Source organism: Patagioenas fasciata, chromosome 18, assembly GCF_037038585.1.
Source record: "Patagioenas fasciata isolate bPatFas1 chromosome 18, bPatFas1.hap1, whole genome shotgun sequence".
Classification (NCBI taxonomy): domain Eukaryota; kingdom Metazoa; phylum Chordata; class Aves; order Columbiformes; family Columbidae; genus Patagioenas; species Patagioenas fasciata.
In genome coordinates this window covers 969,679-987,824 of record NC_092537.1, presented here as the reverse complement: position 1 = coordinate 987,824, position 18,146 = coordinate 969,679, and the positions used below count along the sequence as shown (strand labels likewise).

Sequence of the window (18,146 nt, the reverse complement as noted above, 5' to 3'; positions counted from 1 at the left end):
AGCCCCGCTGTCCCTAGAGAGGAGCCTGGGGACATTTCACTGTCCAGAGGAGCACGATCCCCTGTGGGGTACAAGTCACGAACACTGGGGCTGTCCCCGGGAGACGCTGGGTCCCTTTGTGCTCACAGACCAGACCTGCAACGTGTTCTCCACCGCCTGTCCCCATCCCAGCGACCACCTGTCCCCCGGGGAGCCGCGCAGGGACCCCCCTGGGGACCCGGCCCCAGGGCTTCACCCAGAGCTAACACCAAGAGTTCACTGTCAGGTAACGCAACAGGAAGGTTCAGTCTTACCTGCTGACGGACCTCGTCCCGTAGTCATCGAGACCCTGCGGAGAGGAGGGGAGGAAGCACGGTAAGGGGGGGACAGGGGCTGCGCCCGTTCAGGTGCCACTGGAGGGTCACACGAACAGACCAAAGTGCATCAGGACCTGGGGATTCCAGGGTCAAGAGCCGATGCATTTGGAAAGGGAGGTATGGAGATGATTTGAACAGGATGTAGACAGCAGAGAGCACAGTGGCACCGCTCTCTTCGGAGCCCGACGGCAGCGGGACAGCCCCGCTCTGCTCCGCCAGCCCCGCGTGGCGCGGAGCTCCAGCTGCCGCCGAGATACAACGCGCTTGGAAGGGATCGAACAAGTCTGAGACATCAGTGAAATGTTCAGTGGAAAGAGGTGTTTCTCTGTATTAACTCCCACCAGAAACCCACAGGGTTTTGGACTATTTTCTCCTTTCAGCCAGTACCGAACGGCCTTTGCAGCGGGGAAGGGAACGGGCTCAGAGGACGTCCCTTGAGGACATCGCTCCCTGGGCAAGGACCTGTCCTGGGACGTGGCCACAGAGCAGCTCTGCTCTCCGTGACGTACATGGGATCGCTCCAGGAAGGAATGGGAGATGCTGGCCCCAGACGGTCACACAACCAGGGGTCAGAGACCCATGTCCCCACTGTCCCAGGAACTGTCCCCAAACCCCAAATCCAGCAACAAACCCTGCTGAGAAAACCCGGCAAACAGTGAGAAGTGGGGCCGCAGAGAGGACCAGACCCCGACTGAAGCTGCTGCCTCTCTCCCACATCACTCTCTCCCCCTCCTCATCCTCTCCCCATCTGCCAGCACATCCGAGTGCTCCGCAGAAGCCACCGTGGCTCAGCCCACCAGGCTCTTTCTGGCGGAAAAGCCCCATTGCGCCAGCAGATCCTGGGTGAAGCTGATGTCCTACACACACACGTCCTCCCCAACTCCTTATCCGAGAGGCCCTGAGCTCGTTTCGGAAACTGCCGGAGGGGGCAGCCCTGGCCGGGTCTGCCCCAGCCCTGCATGTTCCCAAGAGACCGTCACCGGCTTGAATTGGCACGTGCCAGAGAAAACGCTTCCAGCTGCCTGTGAACAGCTCGTTTCTGGTGGGAGGCTCCCACGGAGTCAGCAAGTGTTGTCCTTTGGGCGTTTACGGTGCCGTTTTGTGCCATTCGCTCCCTGTGCCTTGCCCGCTCTGCCCAGGTGAGCCAAACCAGCTGGTCCTCCCCACCCACGGCTCTCCTGTCTCCCCCATCCCCGGCCCTGCTCCCCACGAGAGATGCTGGGCAGGAGACGGGGACCCGGGCAAGGCACATGGGTCACCAGGCAAAAACGGCCAAATGCCTGTAAATCCCAAGGGAAACATTGCGTGCGTTCGGACTTACAGCTGTCGACCTAGTGTAAGGCTTGTAGTGAGCGGAGGGCGGTTGGCAGAGGCCACTGGAATAGTCTTTAATTGCACACCCATAGGGCATTAGGTAGTCCTAAAACAACGAACACAGGTTGGAGAGCAGCCCTCCTCACCCACACGCTGCCCACGCCATGCCGGGACTCAGGATGGGCTTTAACACGTTTTATCCTTCTGATTTATAACCGCATTTCATCCTCTTGACTTAAAACCACGGGCAGGATGGGGGAGCCACAGCCAGCTGGGTCACCACGCGCCAGGCTCCAGCAGTGACCGTTGCCCGGGGCTCTACTCAAGCGCCTCCCATTTATAAAATAACCCCCCGGCATGGGAGAAGCCCCCGCTGGCGCGGGCTCACCTGGGAGAAGGCGGGCACGGCCACGCTGTACGGCCGCTGCTTGAAGGTGTTGCCGCCCTGTGCCGGGAAGGCCTGGGAGCCCATGCCGTAGTCGGGCGGCGGGAGGGCGATGTCGTCCTTGTCCAGCAGATTGCCCGTGCTGCTGCTCTTCCCCTGCTGCAGGCTGGGGGGGACACGCAGACCAGAGGTGTCAGCACCAGCCACCCTGCGCTGGGACGCCCGAGCTGCCCCGGCACCCTCGGAGGGGACCCCCCGGTGCGGGGCTGGGTGACGCTCCTACCTTGTGTGGACCCGCTCGCTGCCATCGCTGTCGAGGACCCGCGTGTAGGAGAAAGGAAACCAGCCCCTCCTGGAAGGCAAAGGCAGGGAATGAAGCCAAACCCACACCTGTCTGGGGAGGATCCAGGAGCGGCCGCAGCACTCACATTTTTGTTTTCTCGCTCTCTCCGTAGTGCCAGCCATCCCTGGCCTCCGGCACCAGCAGCGTGATCAGGTCACCCTCCTTGAAGCTCAGGAGGGTGCTGTTATCTCCGGCAGCGTGCGAGAAAATGGCCTGCACCCTCGTCCTGCCGTTCCTCTCAAGCCCTGCGGCCATGGAGCTGGAGCGTGGCAGCGTCTTGTTTTCGGCTGGTGGAAGACAGAGACCAATGAGTGCCCCAAGTCCTTACCCCATGGCCAAACCCCAGCACAAGCAGGGAGAGGTCCCTAACCTTGCTTATCTTCCCCAGGTGCCAATAAAACCTTCAGTATCCTACTCGCAGCTTAACGAGCAGGATCTGCCCACTGCTCCTGGCATCACCCACAGCCAAGGGAGCAGCCTCCCTGCGCAAGACCCCTCAAGAATTCCCTCCTGGAGGTGCTGTCTGTTGGCTGAAATCCACCCAAAACCCCATAGCAGACCCTGGCTCTGCTCATTCCCTGACCCCAGGGCCATGTGGCCGGTCCCTGTCCCAGCACCACCAGCATCCTCACTCACTGTGCTCACTGCAGCCACCACCGGACCCAGCGACTGGCACAGCCAGCACCCCGGCAGCTGGACGGGCAGGACAGAACCTCACCTGACGCGTAGCTGTTTTTCGGTGGCACGTTTTTGCGAACTGGGAGTGTATTGGAGTAAGAGTCACTCAGCTGCTTCTGAGGCTGGGGAGGAGATAAAGATTTGGGCTGTGCTGACTTCATCTCAGACCAGTGGTTGTACCCATCGCTGTCTGGGCCTGAGGCTCCGTTCATCACCGGCATGGCCTCCTGCGCCGACATGCGCTACGGAGAGAGGAGAGGAGGGGGGACAGATGGGGAACATCTTCATTAGGGCATCCCAGCACAGCTCCCGCAGCAGGACACAGCCCCGGGGAAGGTGCTTCACAGCAGATCAGAGCTTCAGCCTCTTGGGTTTAGTTCCCCATCTGAGACAAACTGCTCTGGGGGGAGCAGTGGGGTCCTCTCAATGGTATTTTACTGCTCCAAGCTGCCTTGCACCTGGTAAATCCCCCCTGAGCTCTGCTGAGCAGCTCGTGCCCCCACATCAGGGGGACTCCTTTTCTGAAAGGTCTTTCATCCCAGGGGTCACTCCAAGCACCTTCTCCTGCAGTTGCTGGGGTAGCTCAGTTCAGCCTCACAGCTCCGGGACCAGCCTGACTGGGACCAGCCTGGTCAGGTGAGCCCAGCTCACGGGTTCCCCAAACCCCCCTGGGACCCGCTGCAGCCCCTGCCCCTCCAGAGCTCAGCAACCCTGGCGGGATGGAATGGGACGGGACAGGCTGCCCATCCCACCCAGGCTCCTTCCTGCATCCCAGGGCAGCAAGTGCCCAGAGCTGCCCACCCCTGTGCAGTGACATCCATCAAAAGGCAACTTGATGAAGACGGCGGTGACACCGGCTTGGGCTCGTCCCTCCAGCTTTGTTCAGAAGGGCAGCACAATGTCTACCATGGGGATACTTACTCCTACAAAAGGTGCCAGCTCCGGGGGGACAGGGAGAGGTTTGGCACCAGGGATGGGGTCAGAGATGATGAGGTTGGATTTGGATGTAGACAGAGGGCTCGGCATGATGGTGCCGTTGCTGCTGGCAGCCATCTGCTGCATCAGCTGGATGGCGCGCTCCGGGATCTTGTTGGGATCCGAGCAGGATTGCTGCCACAGCGGCAGCTTCTGCGTCAGCATCTCCTTCCCCTGCAACACAGAGAAACGAGGCATGAGGACACGGGGCTGCGGGAAAGCCCCCCAGCTCTGCACCCCTCCCCAGGCAGCACCGCGCGGCTCCGGAGCTGGGCTGACCCTGGGCACGGGACTGACAGGCTCTTCTGTGCATGGCAGGGAGAGGATCAAACACAGGGACCGGATCAAACACAGGGACCGATCAAACACAGGGATTGATCAAACACAGGGACTCGCTGCTTGCAGGTTCTGACAGCAGCTGAGCCAGGAAGGTGCCATGAAAAATGGAAAGGAGGGAAGGAAAAGGTAATTCATCTCCCTCCGGCCCCACTGCCCTGGGGCTAAACCTGCTGCTCCCTGCCCGCGGGCAGGACCTGCAGCACCGGCTGCCATGGTGGGGGAGAAGGTGGGCTCAGCGTGCCCTTATTCAGGTGACACAGCCACACTGTGTGAGTGAGCATCCCACCACACAACCAGCCGAGGGAGGGAATGTTCCAAACTACCCTGAGCTCACTCCTCAGCCTCTCTTAAAGCCAATTTCCAAGTCCCAGAGCGTTTCCCTGCAATGGGCCACCGGCTCGCAGCCCCCACGGAGCCGCAGGCAGCAGCGGGACGGCGTTTTCAGCCGGCACAGCCCACGCCGGCTGCCGGGCTGGTGCGGGCCGGGCGCCCACATCGCACGTACGCCCACCCCGCTCTGGACGAACCACCTGCAAATCCCTTCTGTAAAACCCCCCTCCACGTGCTGCTGCAAGAAGTCTTTGGCTTTGCCGTTCCACAGCAGGTGCCTGCACCCTGTGCCCGCTCACCCCCCTTCCTGGGGGTGGATTTTTTCCCCATTCCGCACTACAGGAGGGGTTCACAGATGCGAAACGTGGATCCATCCTGCAGTGCGAGGACAGTGCTGACTAATCCAAACTCCTTCTTGCCAGTGCCAAGTGTGGCGGTGACAGATGGGTGCTGCGAGCGATGGGGGGTGGTGGCGGGGAACAACCAGAGCGGGAGCACGAGGCTGTGGGGGCAGCACCGGCGTTCCCAGCCCCTGTCTAGATGATTCTGCTTGGGCCCAGCGCTGGGATCCGCGCTCCCCGGCTGGCAAGGCAGCAGCGCCAGCCCCACAGGCTGCTGGGAGCAGGCAAGAGGGGTTTGCAGCAGCAGTTTAATCTCTGGTTTAATCCTTGCCTTTGCTAAAGCCAGGGCTAAGGTGGGGGTCAGGGGGAGCCAGGTGCAGCTTTTGGAATCTCAGCCTGATCTGTCAGCAGCAGGTCAGGACAGGAGCATCCGCCTGGTGCCGGTGCAGCCCGGCGGCTCCAGCTCACCTTGGCGTGGTAGGTGATGGCGCTCTTGGCTACCGCACACTGTTTCTCTACCAGGAAGCAGAACCGTCTCCGCTCTTCCGTGAGAGCCGTCTTGTAGCCGTCAGAGACGTAGTTCTCCAGCTCGCCTTGCTTGTTGCTGATGGCTTCAATGTACTGGAGGGGAAAGAAGCAGAGAGGCAGCTGCCATCGCTGCTCTGCGCCTCCGTGCACGGGGCAGGGGATGCTGCAGCATCCTCTGGAGAGGGGGCAGCACCACGGCCGTGGGGCTGGCGGGGCGGCCGTGCCTGCAGAGGCCCCCCAGCACAGGACACGCCCACACGTGCCTGCGCGGCCCCTCCAACCCGCCCTTACTCATCGGAGCCCCCACGCAGAGGCGCTGAGTCAGCGCGTGGGCAGCCGCGCACGGGTGGCAGGACGAGCTGCACCGTGAGCAGCCGCCCGCTCACCAAACGGGCGCCCGCGCCGCGGCACCGGCGGCCTCCCCATCACCCAGGGCTGCAAATGGCCCCCACAGCCCCCCACTCATCCCTTCCCCCCCCAGCCACCGCGGTGCACAACCCGCCAGGAACCCAGCCCGTGGAGCACCCTGGTGCCGGCCACAAGCAGCGAGGGGACGGGGGGCGGCCGGTGCATCCCGAGGAGCTGCAGATGCAGCAGTGAGAGCTCCTGATCTGGCAGCAGCTCCAGCTCTGCCAACGGAACCTCTGCCAGCTCAGCTGCACCACTCGGGGCTTTGCCAGCGCCGAATGGGCATGGAAGCGGCACAGGCTGACCTGTGCAACGCAAGCGTGGCAGGTGGGAGGATTCAGAGCAACACCTGGGGCTGCAGGGCTGATGCTTGGCCACATCCAGCAGCATCCCCGAGCACAGAGGGTGAGAGATGTCCCCAGCTCCCCAAACCAGGGGCTTTCTCCTCTCTCATCCTCTGCAAGGAGCTTCCACCCTTGATGTGGCACTTGAGAGCAGCAGCTCTCCTGCCCATCACTGTCCTGCCCTGTGACACCTCCTGCCACCAGCTCTGCCCTGGGATGGCAGCACCACCCCGAAAAGCCACAACTGACCGCGCAGCCCCGGCACTGCTAAACCTGTTTGAGAAAGCCTGAGAAGCGCATTAAACTGGAAATTCAGGGCCCAAAGTAGCTTTACTTCTTTCTTCATGTTTAACAGTTATTTTTAGCATGCTACAATATTTATTAGCAGACACATAAAATGGAGCAAACCACAAAGCAGTGAGATTAAGTGACATCCCCGACTTCAAAGGGGACTTATATCAGAGCTGGAGCTCCCACTGCTCCCAGCCTGCCCAGAGCATCCTCCCTGAGAGCAAACCCTGCAGAGCTGGGCACGACCCAGCGGGTTCTGAGTCTCCCCACAGGCACCAACAGGTGGGGAAAAGGGGTGAGAAATTGGTAAAAACCCAGTTTCCAAGGAGAATTGCTTTTCCCCCAGATGAGGAAACCAGCGCAGACGCCTGTGTTTGGGAACGGAAATAAAGGAAGGTAACCGAGCTGACACCGCTGGGTGTAGAAGCAGAAATAACGGGGGCATTTCCATGGACCCCAAGTGAAGCTGTGGGGAGAGCAGAGCTGGACCGGAGCTGGCCGCAGGATGCCGGCAGCAGCCGGGCTGTGCCAGCAGCCGCATGGAGGTGCCAGGGCCAGCGCGGTGCCAGGAGGAGGCGGCAGCCCCGGGCACACGCCGGGACAGCGCGCAGGAGCGGGCGGCGTGGGAGGACACGCTCGGCGTGGAACGCATAGCGAAGCACCCTCTGGAGCGGGCTCGGACGGGGGCGCTGCCGATGGTGCCACCTCCTCCTGGGTATTCTTAGCCCTGGGAACAGCACCAGGACGGAGCCCAGAGGCACCAGCCTGGCAGCGAGGACGGGGCGCTGGGAGGGAAGGATGCTCCGGCACCCTGGCCCCTCCATCGCAGCCCTGTGACACCCGGGGTCACCGAGCCCTGCTGGCCCCACGCGCCTGCACCACAGGCAGCTCCCAAATAAGTTCCCTTCCCTCCTCTCCCGAGTGAAGCATTGGGACGATGCTCCCGCGCCTGCGGAGCCGCGGTTCTGGAAGGAACCACAACCACGCCAGCACCCGGAGCAGCAGGAGCAAGCGCAGACCCCAACACCTGAAACTCATCCTGCCGAAGTTCCACACTGGGCCATCGAGAAGGAGCAATGAGGAGTGCAATGAGCCCATCCCTGCTGCTGTGGCTCAGCAGCACAAGGACCATCCCAACACAGCCCAGGGCTCCCCGTACGACGCTGCCACGGCCCAGGGACGGCGGGTGGGCGACTCCGCTGCAACAGGGGGACAATTCCTCCTTATCTGAGCAATGTTACGTTTTCAGTTTTATTCCTGATTTAAATACCCAAGTTAAAGCTTTATTTATATCCCCGGTTTCCATCTTGTTTTGCAAGTACACTTTTAATTATCTCACTAAAGAAAGGCTTGCCTTAATGGCTGCAGCCAGTTAGAACATGTCGATTTGCAAGCAGGGAGCCATGCTCTAAATTTAGTGTTCTCAGCACTTTATGTACTTTATGTAAATATGCCTGATGTGCCATTGATTTATTCAGAGCCTTGATTTTTACACGCTGTTACATTACAAAATGGCGAGCAACGCTTCTTGTTCACTAGATTGTCATTTTGAGCAAATCCAAACCGAAAACTACGTACATTCAAATAACACACGGAAAGACAACTGAAATAAAAACCTTGCTAACCGTGCTGGACGCACAGGAACAAAAGCAACGCACAGACCAGGATGGCGGATCTGGCTGCTTTAGGTCAAGGAGCAGCATCCTTGAGCAGCGAGTGGAGCCCAGAGCAGCGGGCTCAGGGCTGCCGCTCAGTCTCCTCTCCCTGGGGATGGAGGGGGGTCCTGCAGCTCTCCTGCATCTGGAACCCCAGCCAAACGCACTTCTCAGCTTGCTGCGACCTGACAGCGGCAGAAGGGCCAGGGAAGGGGCCCCCGCTGGCCCCGCCATGCTCAGGCTCGGGAGCACCATCTCCAGAGCTCCCAACATGCACAGACCGCCCAAGCGATGCATTTTCAGTTCAGAGCCTGATTCAGGCTGTAGCTTCACATCCATATTTTAAGCATCATCTAAATAAAAATCCTGGCTTAAAGGAAGGAAAAGGCCCCCATTTGTGACCAGAGCGCCCGAGGGGGCAGGGTCCAGCCAGAGTGGTGATCGAGGTGGTTGTGGCCCTGCCAAAGGCGGAGCTTGTGCCGGAGCCACCCCACAGCTCCAGAAACCTTTTCTGGGTTTCTAGGTTGGAGAGACCTCAAATAACTCCCCCGTGCCCCCCCCACCTCCCAAGTGCATCCACTGCCAAGTCATCGGGAGCCACTGACCTAATTAGCGATGTCGGCACGCGGCGGCAGGGGAAGGTTTGGTTTAAGATGCTGCCACGGCTCGGGGTGGAGCAGCATCCCGGGGGAGCCCGGGGAGACCCCCAGGGGTGGCCCAGCCAGGGACCTCCAATTTGGCAAATGCCAGGGGAGCAAAGCCTGGCCACGCTGGCCCAGCAGGGCTCCGGTCAGAAGGCGCCCGAGCCACTCCAACAGGCAAATTAGGAACAAGAAAACATGAAAGAAGAAACAAGATGCTGCAAAGTCCCCAGTGAAGCAGCCGCTGCCATCCCCGGCCCAGAAAAGCCAGGGCACACGCGGGTCCCGCCGCCCACGCTGGCCCCCCAGCGCCCGCCGGAGCTGGCAGCAGCCGAGTGCCGAGATCAAAAGCACCCGAGAAACATCGAGACTGGAGCTCTTTTCAAGCACACGCTGCCATCAGCATCGCTAGTGCAGGTGAAACAGCAACGTCGTCACTGAACTGCAGCCAAGCCTTTGATAATTCCCCGTCCTTACCGGAAAAAAATGAGTTCGAATCGTTCTATCCAAGCCAAGAACGTGCAAAACAGCGAGGAATGTGAGCCAAGGGCAGCGCCAATGCTCATGCACCCAGTACAACTGCAGAAATCAGCATTACAGGGCTGCAAGCGTCGGGAGCACAGAGCAGCGGGGACGGGGGACAGAGGACAGGGAGGGCAGGGACCTGAGCTGCGCCGGCCGGTGGGCCGGCTGAGATACCTGGAAGGACTGAGCAGGAGAGGGAGGATTTATTTAGGGAGCCGAAGGGGGAATAATTAGAAAGTAATGGGATAAAATAAGAAAGAGTTAGGCTGATTAACAGAGAAAGAGCATCTAAGCTGTGGCACAGTCTGAAGGAAAACCAGCTCAGACTCCGCCAGGGCTCAGACAGCCCAGCTGAGGCAAACAGCAGCTTGGGGATGCTCACCCCTCCGATCCCGGGCGAGGGGACAGCTCTTCCTCGCTCCCAGAGCTCGCTGCTTCCCCAGAGCTGGTGGGGCCTGGGAGACGCCGTCCCTCGCAGCTCCCTGCGGGTGCAGGGTTTCTTGGGGCACACGCAGCGGTGCCACGCGGAGCCGTCGGCAGCAGCTCCCAGCAGAGCACGGCTCAGCCGCGGCCCCGAGGTGGCTCAACCTCTCGCAGTACGGCAAATAAAGCAACAAACCGAACCCGCTCCCGTGGTGGAGAACACCCATGGAGTGTCACCACGGGAGCCGAGACGTTTCACCGCAAGGACAGAGCACCCGCAGAGCCACAGACGTCCCTGCAGCACCCGTTGTCGGGTGGTTCTGTGCATCTGGTGCACGGGCACACGGAGCCCAGCACCTTCCCAGGAGATGACAAGCGGCCCCTGCCCTGCACAGCAGCTCCAGCCCAGAAAGGGGTTTTCACGGCGGCCCCCGCTGCGCCGCCCACCAGCTCCATCACCCGCGACCAAACCTCCTCTGCAGCACCACAGACACCGCTGCGCTGATGGTTGCCAAAGGTGAAATAATGTGCATAGCAGATCCCTGGGAGCACAACCCTGACAGCTGCCCTGGCCCCCAAGAAGGGCTGTCTACCCTCATTACATTCCCTGTATCACACATCTGTTCGTCGGAGCATCAGCCTCATCCTTCCACCGCTCCCGTGCGGCACCATCCACGCACACATGTGACATTACATAAAATTCACAGAGAGCAAACCAGCAGGCAAGCGCCTTCTCCAGCCGCTGTGCGGGGGTTTCACAATCAGCCGCTTAAAAACGTTCCCTCAACACGGAGACACCTCAGATCCACAGCTCAGTGCACAAGGTTTGGTACCAAACACTCGCCAGACGCGGCCCTGACCCGCAGGCACGGGCGCCCACAGCCCAGCTCTGCAGGAGTCGTTTGAGGCATCTCAGCCCAGAGAAAAAGAAGTTCACAATTTCATTTTGCATATTCGCAGCAGCTGCTTATAGATTGCTAGAGCCGGTTCCAGGGAGCCACACTGTGCGCCGGAGCCTGCAGCCCACCCGAGATGGCAGGAACGCTGCCGGCCGTGGCAAACCCCCCTCCCTGGCCACAGCCGCTCATGGGGACACGGAGCCCCCTCCTCTCTGCGCTGACTCTTTCACAAGTACCCGTAGCCCACAAAGTCTGAAAAAGCCGCTTCAGCGCGTGGCTCTTGCAGCCCCGTGTCTGGAGAGCAGGGCCAGCGCTGGAGCCCCACGAGCACCCAAAGCCTCCCCGGACGCTCAGCGCTGCAGCCCCACGGTGAGAGGGACCAACACCACCAGCCCCTGAGGTCACAGCTGATCGTAACAGAGGCAAAAGATCCCGTGGGGATGAGCCCCTCAGGAGGGTCCCAGACACGAGCAGGTAGCACCACGGAGCTACGTGGACGCCCGGGATGGCACTTCCCGAGCCGGGATCCGTTCAGTCCCCACCTGCCCACGTCACGCAGGACCCTCGGACGCTGCCCACGGCCGGAGCAGCTCAGCCCCAACCCGCTGCGTCTCCCACCAAGTGTTTCACAGGCACTTCCCCTCCCTGCACGGGATTTGGTGGTTTGGACTCCCAGCTTCAAGCACGATAAAACCTGGAGAGTCACCTGCAGCCATGGAGCCTTTACATAATTCTTCCCTATTTGACTTTCACATAAGCCCTTGTAGCCTGGTTTGTGCAAACTCCTTACCAGTTAGAGCTTCTTGACCTATACCTAAAATTATTTCTCCTGATGGGAATATCAAAATGAGGTTTCAATTACAAAAGTTTATAAACCCCCTCCCAGTTATTTGGCACAGAGGTATTTAATACTTAAAATATACCCATAGGTGTAGGTGTGGACAAGCAGGAGCCACCTCTGGGCAGGACCTGAGCTCAGCCTCCGCAGCCCATCACCTCGGCTCAGCAAAGCCTGGTTTGGAGGGGCTGGGGGAGCAGGGAGCCCCCTGCCCCCCGGAGTCACGGCCGCTTCGCTGTTTAGGGTGAATTACAGTGGGTTTCGTCCCAACCCAAAGGAGAAATCCAATTGCCTGTAGCACTAATATGATTTGATAAACAGTTTGAACCAACATAACTTCATTGTGGAGCTGCTGATTCAATCAAGGTCCTAAACCCATCGTGACCTTGATTTCATGGCTTGATCATAACCAGTGTTTAACGAAATTAAAGCAGTTTAGCTTCCTTGGTTATTGTTTAATCTTAATATTGTTCTCATTCTTCTTCATAAGAGACATGAAGTGAATGGAATTGGTTTATTCTCCCGGTTTTCACCACAGGTCAAAAGAAGTCTCAGCAGCTACATGGCCAAGATGAGACACCCAGGCAGCTGCTGGCTCAGCTTCACTCCTCACGTACAACAAACGCTCTGGGCTGATTCACAAGGAATAAAAGCCTGGTTTTATTGTGACATTCAGCATCTCTCTTGACCATGACAGAGAAAGCTCTGGAGATGGAAAAATCACTCCTGCAGCCTAATTGCACCTTGAGCCGCTTTTAAGTTACGTTGAGTTGTCTTTATTGCAAACCACAAGGTGTTTTAAATCCTCAACCATTTTAATCCTGCGATGCCCATCCTCACCTCTTAAACTCCACAAAACAAGCACCAGAGACAGTGGTCAGGTGACGTGGGGCTTGCAGACAGCCCTGGATCAGCTCCCTCTACGTGACACACGGCCAATGCGGCTCCGGAGCAGCCTGAGCATCCCTGAGCACCCCAGCGCTGCCTGATCCCCAGCATAGCATCCCTGAGCACCCCAGCGCTCCCTGGTCCCCAGCACAGCATCCCTGAGCACCCCAGCGCTGCCTGGTCCCCAGCACAGCATCCCTGAGCACCCCAGCGCTGCCTGATCCCCAGCATAGCATCCCTGAGCACCCCAGCGCTGCCTGATCCCCAGCACAGCATCCCTGAGCACCCCAGCGCTGCCTGATCCCCAGCACAGCATCCCTGAGCACCCCAGCGCTGCCTGATCCCCAGCACAGCATCCCTGAGCACCCCAGCGCTGCCTGGTCCCCAGCACAGCATCCCTGAGCACCCCAGCGCTGCCTGATCCCCAGCACAGCATCCCTGAGCACCCCAGCGCTGCCTGATCCCCAGCACAGCATCCCTGAGCACCCCAGCGCTGCCTGGTCCCCAGCACAGCATCCCTGAGCACCCCAGCACAGCTCCTCAGCCCCCAGGCTCCTGAAGCTGCTGCTCACCAGCCACAAGATAATTAGTCATGTGCAGTGCCTGTTGAATATCAGCATTTATTTCTGCTTTATCAAGGGGAAGAATCTGAATTTGAAGAGTCATGGGTGAGATGTTTGGGCTGATTTACTGGGCTTCCTGATCAGTCTAGCAAACTGTGGGGCCCAAGCCCTGCTGGTCCCTGGCCCAGGTGAGGGGGTCCCTGTGCCTCCTGGCAAACCAGAGCCTGAACAGCCCCAAATCTCCTCTCGGCTCAGCAGAACAAGACGATGCTCCAGGAGGAGCCCCCGCGCTCGCTCGCCACCCACCTCACCGGTAGGCGATGACAAGATGTGGTCACTCAACAAGTGGTGAAAAGGCAGAAAGGACCAATTCTGCTTCCCACAGCATTAAATACAAAGAGAGATGATGACAGAGCACCAGACTCCTGTCTGCTGACTGCTACGGTAGCTTAAGTGGATGAGTCTTCAAAAGAAGAGTCAGATGTTATTGCTTTATTGAAGGAGACGACTGATGGAGCTACCAGGACATCTCTAACAGCAGCACCTTCTCCCACGAGGAGACAGCAACCTGAGCAGCCCGTCAGAAGAGCTCATCCCGCCGCGGTCTGATCGGTCTGTGGTCCCCAGGCACCAGCCTGATGAAGGCTTCAGCTCCCCACAAGCATCACAAGGTGCCTCCAGCAGCCTCCATGGAGGCCACCGGCGTTTTACAAGCCACCGCAGAGGTGGCTTTGGGCCAGCTGAACAAACCGAACCATATGCAGCAGCTCCCCAGGGTGATCTGGTGGTTCTCTCTTTTAAGGCAGTTGAGAAAGATTATCGTCGAGCAAAGCCCCACGGCACAACACCAGGAGCTCTGCAGATGCCCCTGGTTCACTAAGCCCAGTTTCACTAAGCCAGTCCCAACAGCCAGGCAGCTCCAGGCTGGGCCCACCCTTACAGCAATGCCCCTCTCCACTGCCCAGGCAAAGGTAAGAACAGGATCAAGAGTGGCCCCAAATACCCTCTTCTTGTGTAGAAAGGAAATGCCAGCACTGCAGCCAGCAGAGAGCAGAGGGAAAAGCGCCCTCTTGGCTGAATTCAGCAATTTAACTTTGCATTTTGATCTGGTGGGAAAAGAGCAGCGAGGAGTCTCACAGCTCTTTAAGCTCAAAAGCCATCATAAGGCTTTTTCAGAGATAAGCGCTTCCTAACTGCTTACTGCTGGAAGATTAAGAGCATCAAAGGCTGATCCCGTTTCCCTGCCCGTGCTAACAGGACTATCCCATCCCCGCCACATCACAGCAGCAGCACCAAACCATGGCTGGGATGGGTTTTCTCCTCCGCCCGCGGGGGTGGACGGGGATCCCGGCGCAGCAGCCCGGGGCGGGGGAGAGGCAGGAGAGGGGGCTCCGGCAGCAACTTTGCTCTGTTGTCCCTATCAGCAGATTTTGCAGGTGGGGGAATATCAAAGCAGGTTTGATCCGGGTTTCTCTCGTTACCTAACAGGTCTGCTCCGGCTCAGCAGGAATCTCGGAGCAAGGGCTGCTGGCAGAAGCGGTTGAGGCTGCTCGGCTCCGCGGAGGCGCCAGCAGGACACCCATGTGCCGCCACTCAGCCCGAGCTCAGCACCGGACCTGCGCACCAGGGCACGCTGGGTGACTGCAGGCGGGTTTTTCTCCTTCAGTGCTTACTCTGATTCACACCACCGAGAAATGACTGATTTACCCATTCTTAGTGCAATTAAGAATGTCATTTCCCCAGCACAAGCCCCACAGCACCTCTGCCGATCGCTGTAAACGCCGCCTGTGTGCAGCCCCGGCGGGGGAAGCGCCATCGACAGAGGTTCCCTTCCAGCAGAGCGGGGTCATTCGGACACATCGCCGGCCTGTGGCTTCCAAAGTGACAGAGCCTGGTCCCAACACGACACAACCTCTCATGCCCCAGAGACAATAGCAGGTAATTTCTGGCTTCTGGGTTCATCAGCCCCTTTTCAAGGTACTACTTGTGCTGCAATGCGAGTGGCAGCAGGAGCACCCTCAGCCAGAGCAGGATTGCAGGTTGGTGCATCAGTCTCTCATTAAAATTTGCCGCGTTCAGCTGCACCCCAGGCAAAGCTCGAACCAAAGGTCACAAACTCTAGCAGACACGAACTCCTGCTGCAAACGCCTCAGTAACCCCGGTGCCGCAGCCCCCAGCTGCCCCCTCGGGGAACCCAACACCCCAACCTCTCACACGTGCCCACCCCAAGCACAAACCGCCCCGGGGTGCCATAGGGGACCCCAGCCCTGCACAGCCGGGACCCAATTAGCAACTGGCACATGGTCGGTGAGCAACCCCCCCATGATCACACCGCAGTGATTCACCACGGCCGCCCCCGGCCCGTGCCGCCCCCGCAGGCGGGGGGAAGGGGCGTCCCGGCAGCAGGCACAGCAAATATTTAAGCAATACACCATCCAGAAGAAGACTGATCTGGCACAACAGAAATTAGTGGTCTTTTGGGGTTCATTCATCAAGCCAAAAAATCCCCAAAGGACTGGGAACAGGGGACAGCGCAGGGTTGGTCACCACCGCACCACCCCGCACAACACCTGCCTCAGCTCCCCAGGGCGGCCATGAGACCCCGCGCCCATCACAGACCCCGTGCCCATCACAGACCCCGCGCCCATCACAGACCCCGCGCCCATCACAGGCTGTCACCCCCTCCCCATCCACGCCTCCCATTGCCCCACACCGCCCTGATGCCGCTAAGCGAACAGCAAACCCCGATGGAAACGCTCCTGAGAGCCGGGCTGTGTCCAGCACGCGGTACCAAGCACCCGTCGCCCGGCACGGCCACGGGACGGTCACCGCCCCCAGCTCCTACCTGCAGCTCCTTGTCCGAGTACTTCTGGGGGTTTTTGCTGCCTTGGCTCTTCTTCCGAAGTTTCTTCAGCTCTGCCTGGCACTTGTCGAGCGAGTCCCCCTTGCTCCTTTGCTCCGTCTGGTATTTTTTCAGCGCAGCCTGGATGCGACAGGAGAAAGCGCTGAGCACAGTCAGACCCTTGCCTTGGTCTCAGCACCCGCTGCGGGGGTCGGCTGTTGGGAGATGCAGGATCCCCATGGCCCAGAGAGCAAGCAGGGATGGGAACAGTCTGACACTGGGGAAATGCTGTTCTGTGTGCGGTGACGTGTGTGACGGCCGGGGACCCATCTGTAACCAGGGGCACAAGCGTCCCCAAGCAGGGAGATGGGCGAGGGGGGAGCAGCAGGAACACGAACCACAGGGACATCGGAGCCAATGCTTGTACTGCGGACAAGTCCATAACTCACACTCAGGTACCGGGAGTCCAGCTCCACCTTCTGCTCCAGCTGCGTCAGGAGCTCGTTGTGGAAGGACTTGAGCTGCAGAAAGAGAAAACAGTTTCTTGGTGAGGGCTGGCAAAGCCTGTGTGGGGCAGGCGGGGAGAGGGGCTGCACGGACAGAGCTGATGGCAGAGAGGGACAGACGGACGCGCAGAGAGGGACCCAGCAATGCAGAAGCAGTCGCCCAAGCAGACCAGACCCTTCCCAGCTCAGCAAATCCACTTCAGAGGGGTTGGTGCTGCCTGGACAAGAAGTGGGAAACCGCTGTGTCCGGCTGGGAGCCCGGCAGCGCCTGCGCCACGGCTGGGCTGGACTCACCATCTCCTCCAGCTGGTTCTGGATCTGCCGGTGGACTTCTGCCATCTGGAAGAGCACGTCGCCTGCAAAGACAGGACAGGGTGAGGGGCCTGAGGCATCAGTCCTGGGGTGACACCCCGGGGGCGGGGCAGGCAGCACCCTGCTCACATGGAGGGTCTGCAGCTGGATGCATGGGTGCTCCTGGGGTACCCGATTCACAGTCCAGATACTGAAGGAGCAGGTGAAGATGAGAGATGCTGCACTAATAACTGAGATGGGTATTTAAACAGCTCCATTATGGCCAGGAGCTTCGGCCAATGCTCTCCCAGCTGTGAGCACAACCCAAAGCCCAATACAGCACCTGTGCCCCTGTCCCCAGCAGCGGGACAGCGAAAGACAGCGCTGGGACTCAGTCCAGGTCACGGAGCTGCAAACAGGTTTAAGCCCTAGGCTGAGATTCGCCTCAAAACCACCAGACCTGTTCAGCCTGGGCAGCCGAGCCACGCACGGGCAGCAAGGGCAGAGCTGCGCTCAGGGCTGCTGCAAACACCGCGGGTCAGCCCCACCAACAAACCGCTGCCCGCAGCCAAGGCCGAGGCATCGCAGCTCCTCTTTGCCTCTTCCTTTAATTCTTCCTTTCAAACGCAGAGTTCAACCACGTCCCACACCCACTGCGTGTTTCCCGGGAGGAAGGGCCGTGTCCTGCCTCAGCAAACCCCCAGCGCCGGAGCCAGACGCACACGGGAGCATCCTTCAGGAGAGGCGTCGGTGCTGTTGCTGGACCAAAAGCACCATCTCAGGAAGAGCTGAGCTCCATCAGCTGTTTGTAAGGGCTGAGTTAGGAATATTTTACTTCCAGCGTGGTGAGTCGCAGCTTCCCAGGAGGCTTCTGGGCTGCAGGAGCTATTTGTAAACCGAAAGCCACGAGCCATGTCCCTCAGCTGCCCTGGCCTCAGCCGGCGGAGGCTGGGAGACCTCAGCACCCAAAGGGAAGCAGCATCCCACATGCCATCCCAGAACAAGCTGCACAGCACCTGGCATAACTCAAAGCCCCAAACGTGCAGCCCATAAAAACACATCTGGAGTTTCAAAGGAGAGGACAGCAAGCTCAGGGATGGGAAATGCAATGGGAAGGGGACACCAGGCCTGGGCCCCCAGGACAACGTGCGGGAGATGGCGCAATACTCCTGGGGCTGTTGAAGGTGCAGGTGGCAGCTCCGGGCAGGGATGAGCCCCCTGGCGACATGGGGATGAGCAGCCAGAGCCCTAATCCACCCCACGGTGGGTCCCCCTTCCCTGGGACACACAGAGCCCAGGTTTGTCTCCATGCAGGGCTGCTCACTCCTGTCCTGCTCCAGCTCAGCCTGTCCCCGGTTCACCACGTGCTCGGGCGCCATAGCCAGCAAGTGTCAACACCGCCAGCCGACCGGGAACGACCCGGCCCAATGGTGCTTTGCTCCT

The 18,146-nt window shown here is 59.6% G+C and overlaps 1 protein-coding gene across 9 annotated transcripts in view; it reads right to left on the bottom strand.

Moving 5' to 3' along the window:
* The window catches only part of BAIAP2 (BAR/IMD domain containing adaptor protein 2), a 40,198-nt gene that overhangs the window by 5,638 nt on the left and 16,414 nt on the right, over positions 1-18,146 (bottom strand). For 5 of the 9 annotated variants that reach the window (XM_071816694.1, XM_065852736.2, XM_065852734.2 and 2 more), the window contains exons 4-13: positions 16,707-16,768; positions 16,356-16,427; positions 15,910-16,047; positions 5,530-5,682; positions 3,998-4,225; positions 3,117-3,318; positions 2,484-2,685; positions 2,339-2,407; positions 2,059-2,221; positions 294-328 (exon numbers count right to left, since the gene is read on the bottom strand). In XM_071816694.1, the coding sequence (XP_071672795.1) occupies positions 294-328; positions 2,059-2,221; positions 2,339-2,407; positions 2,484-2,685; positions 3,117-3,318; positions 3,998-4,225; positions 5,530-5,682; positions 15,910-16,047; positions 16,356-16,427; positions 16,707-16,768 (1,324 nt within the window). Of the gene's footprint in view, positions 1-293; positions 329-1,677; positions 1,777-2,058; positions 2,222-2,338; positions 2,408-2,483; positions 2,686-3,116; positions 3,319-3,997; positions 4,226-5,529; positions 5,683-15,909; positions 16,048-16,355; positions 16,428-16,706; positions 16,769-18,146 lie in introns of all 9 variants that reach the window. The other 4 variants (XM_065852740.2, XM_065852739.2, XM_071816693.1 and 1 more) reach the window with 2 other exon arrangements.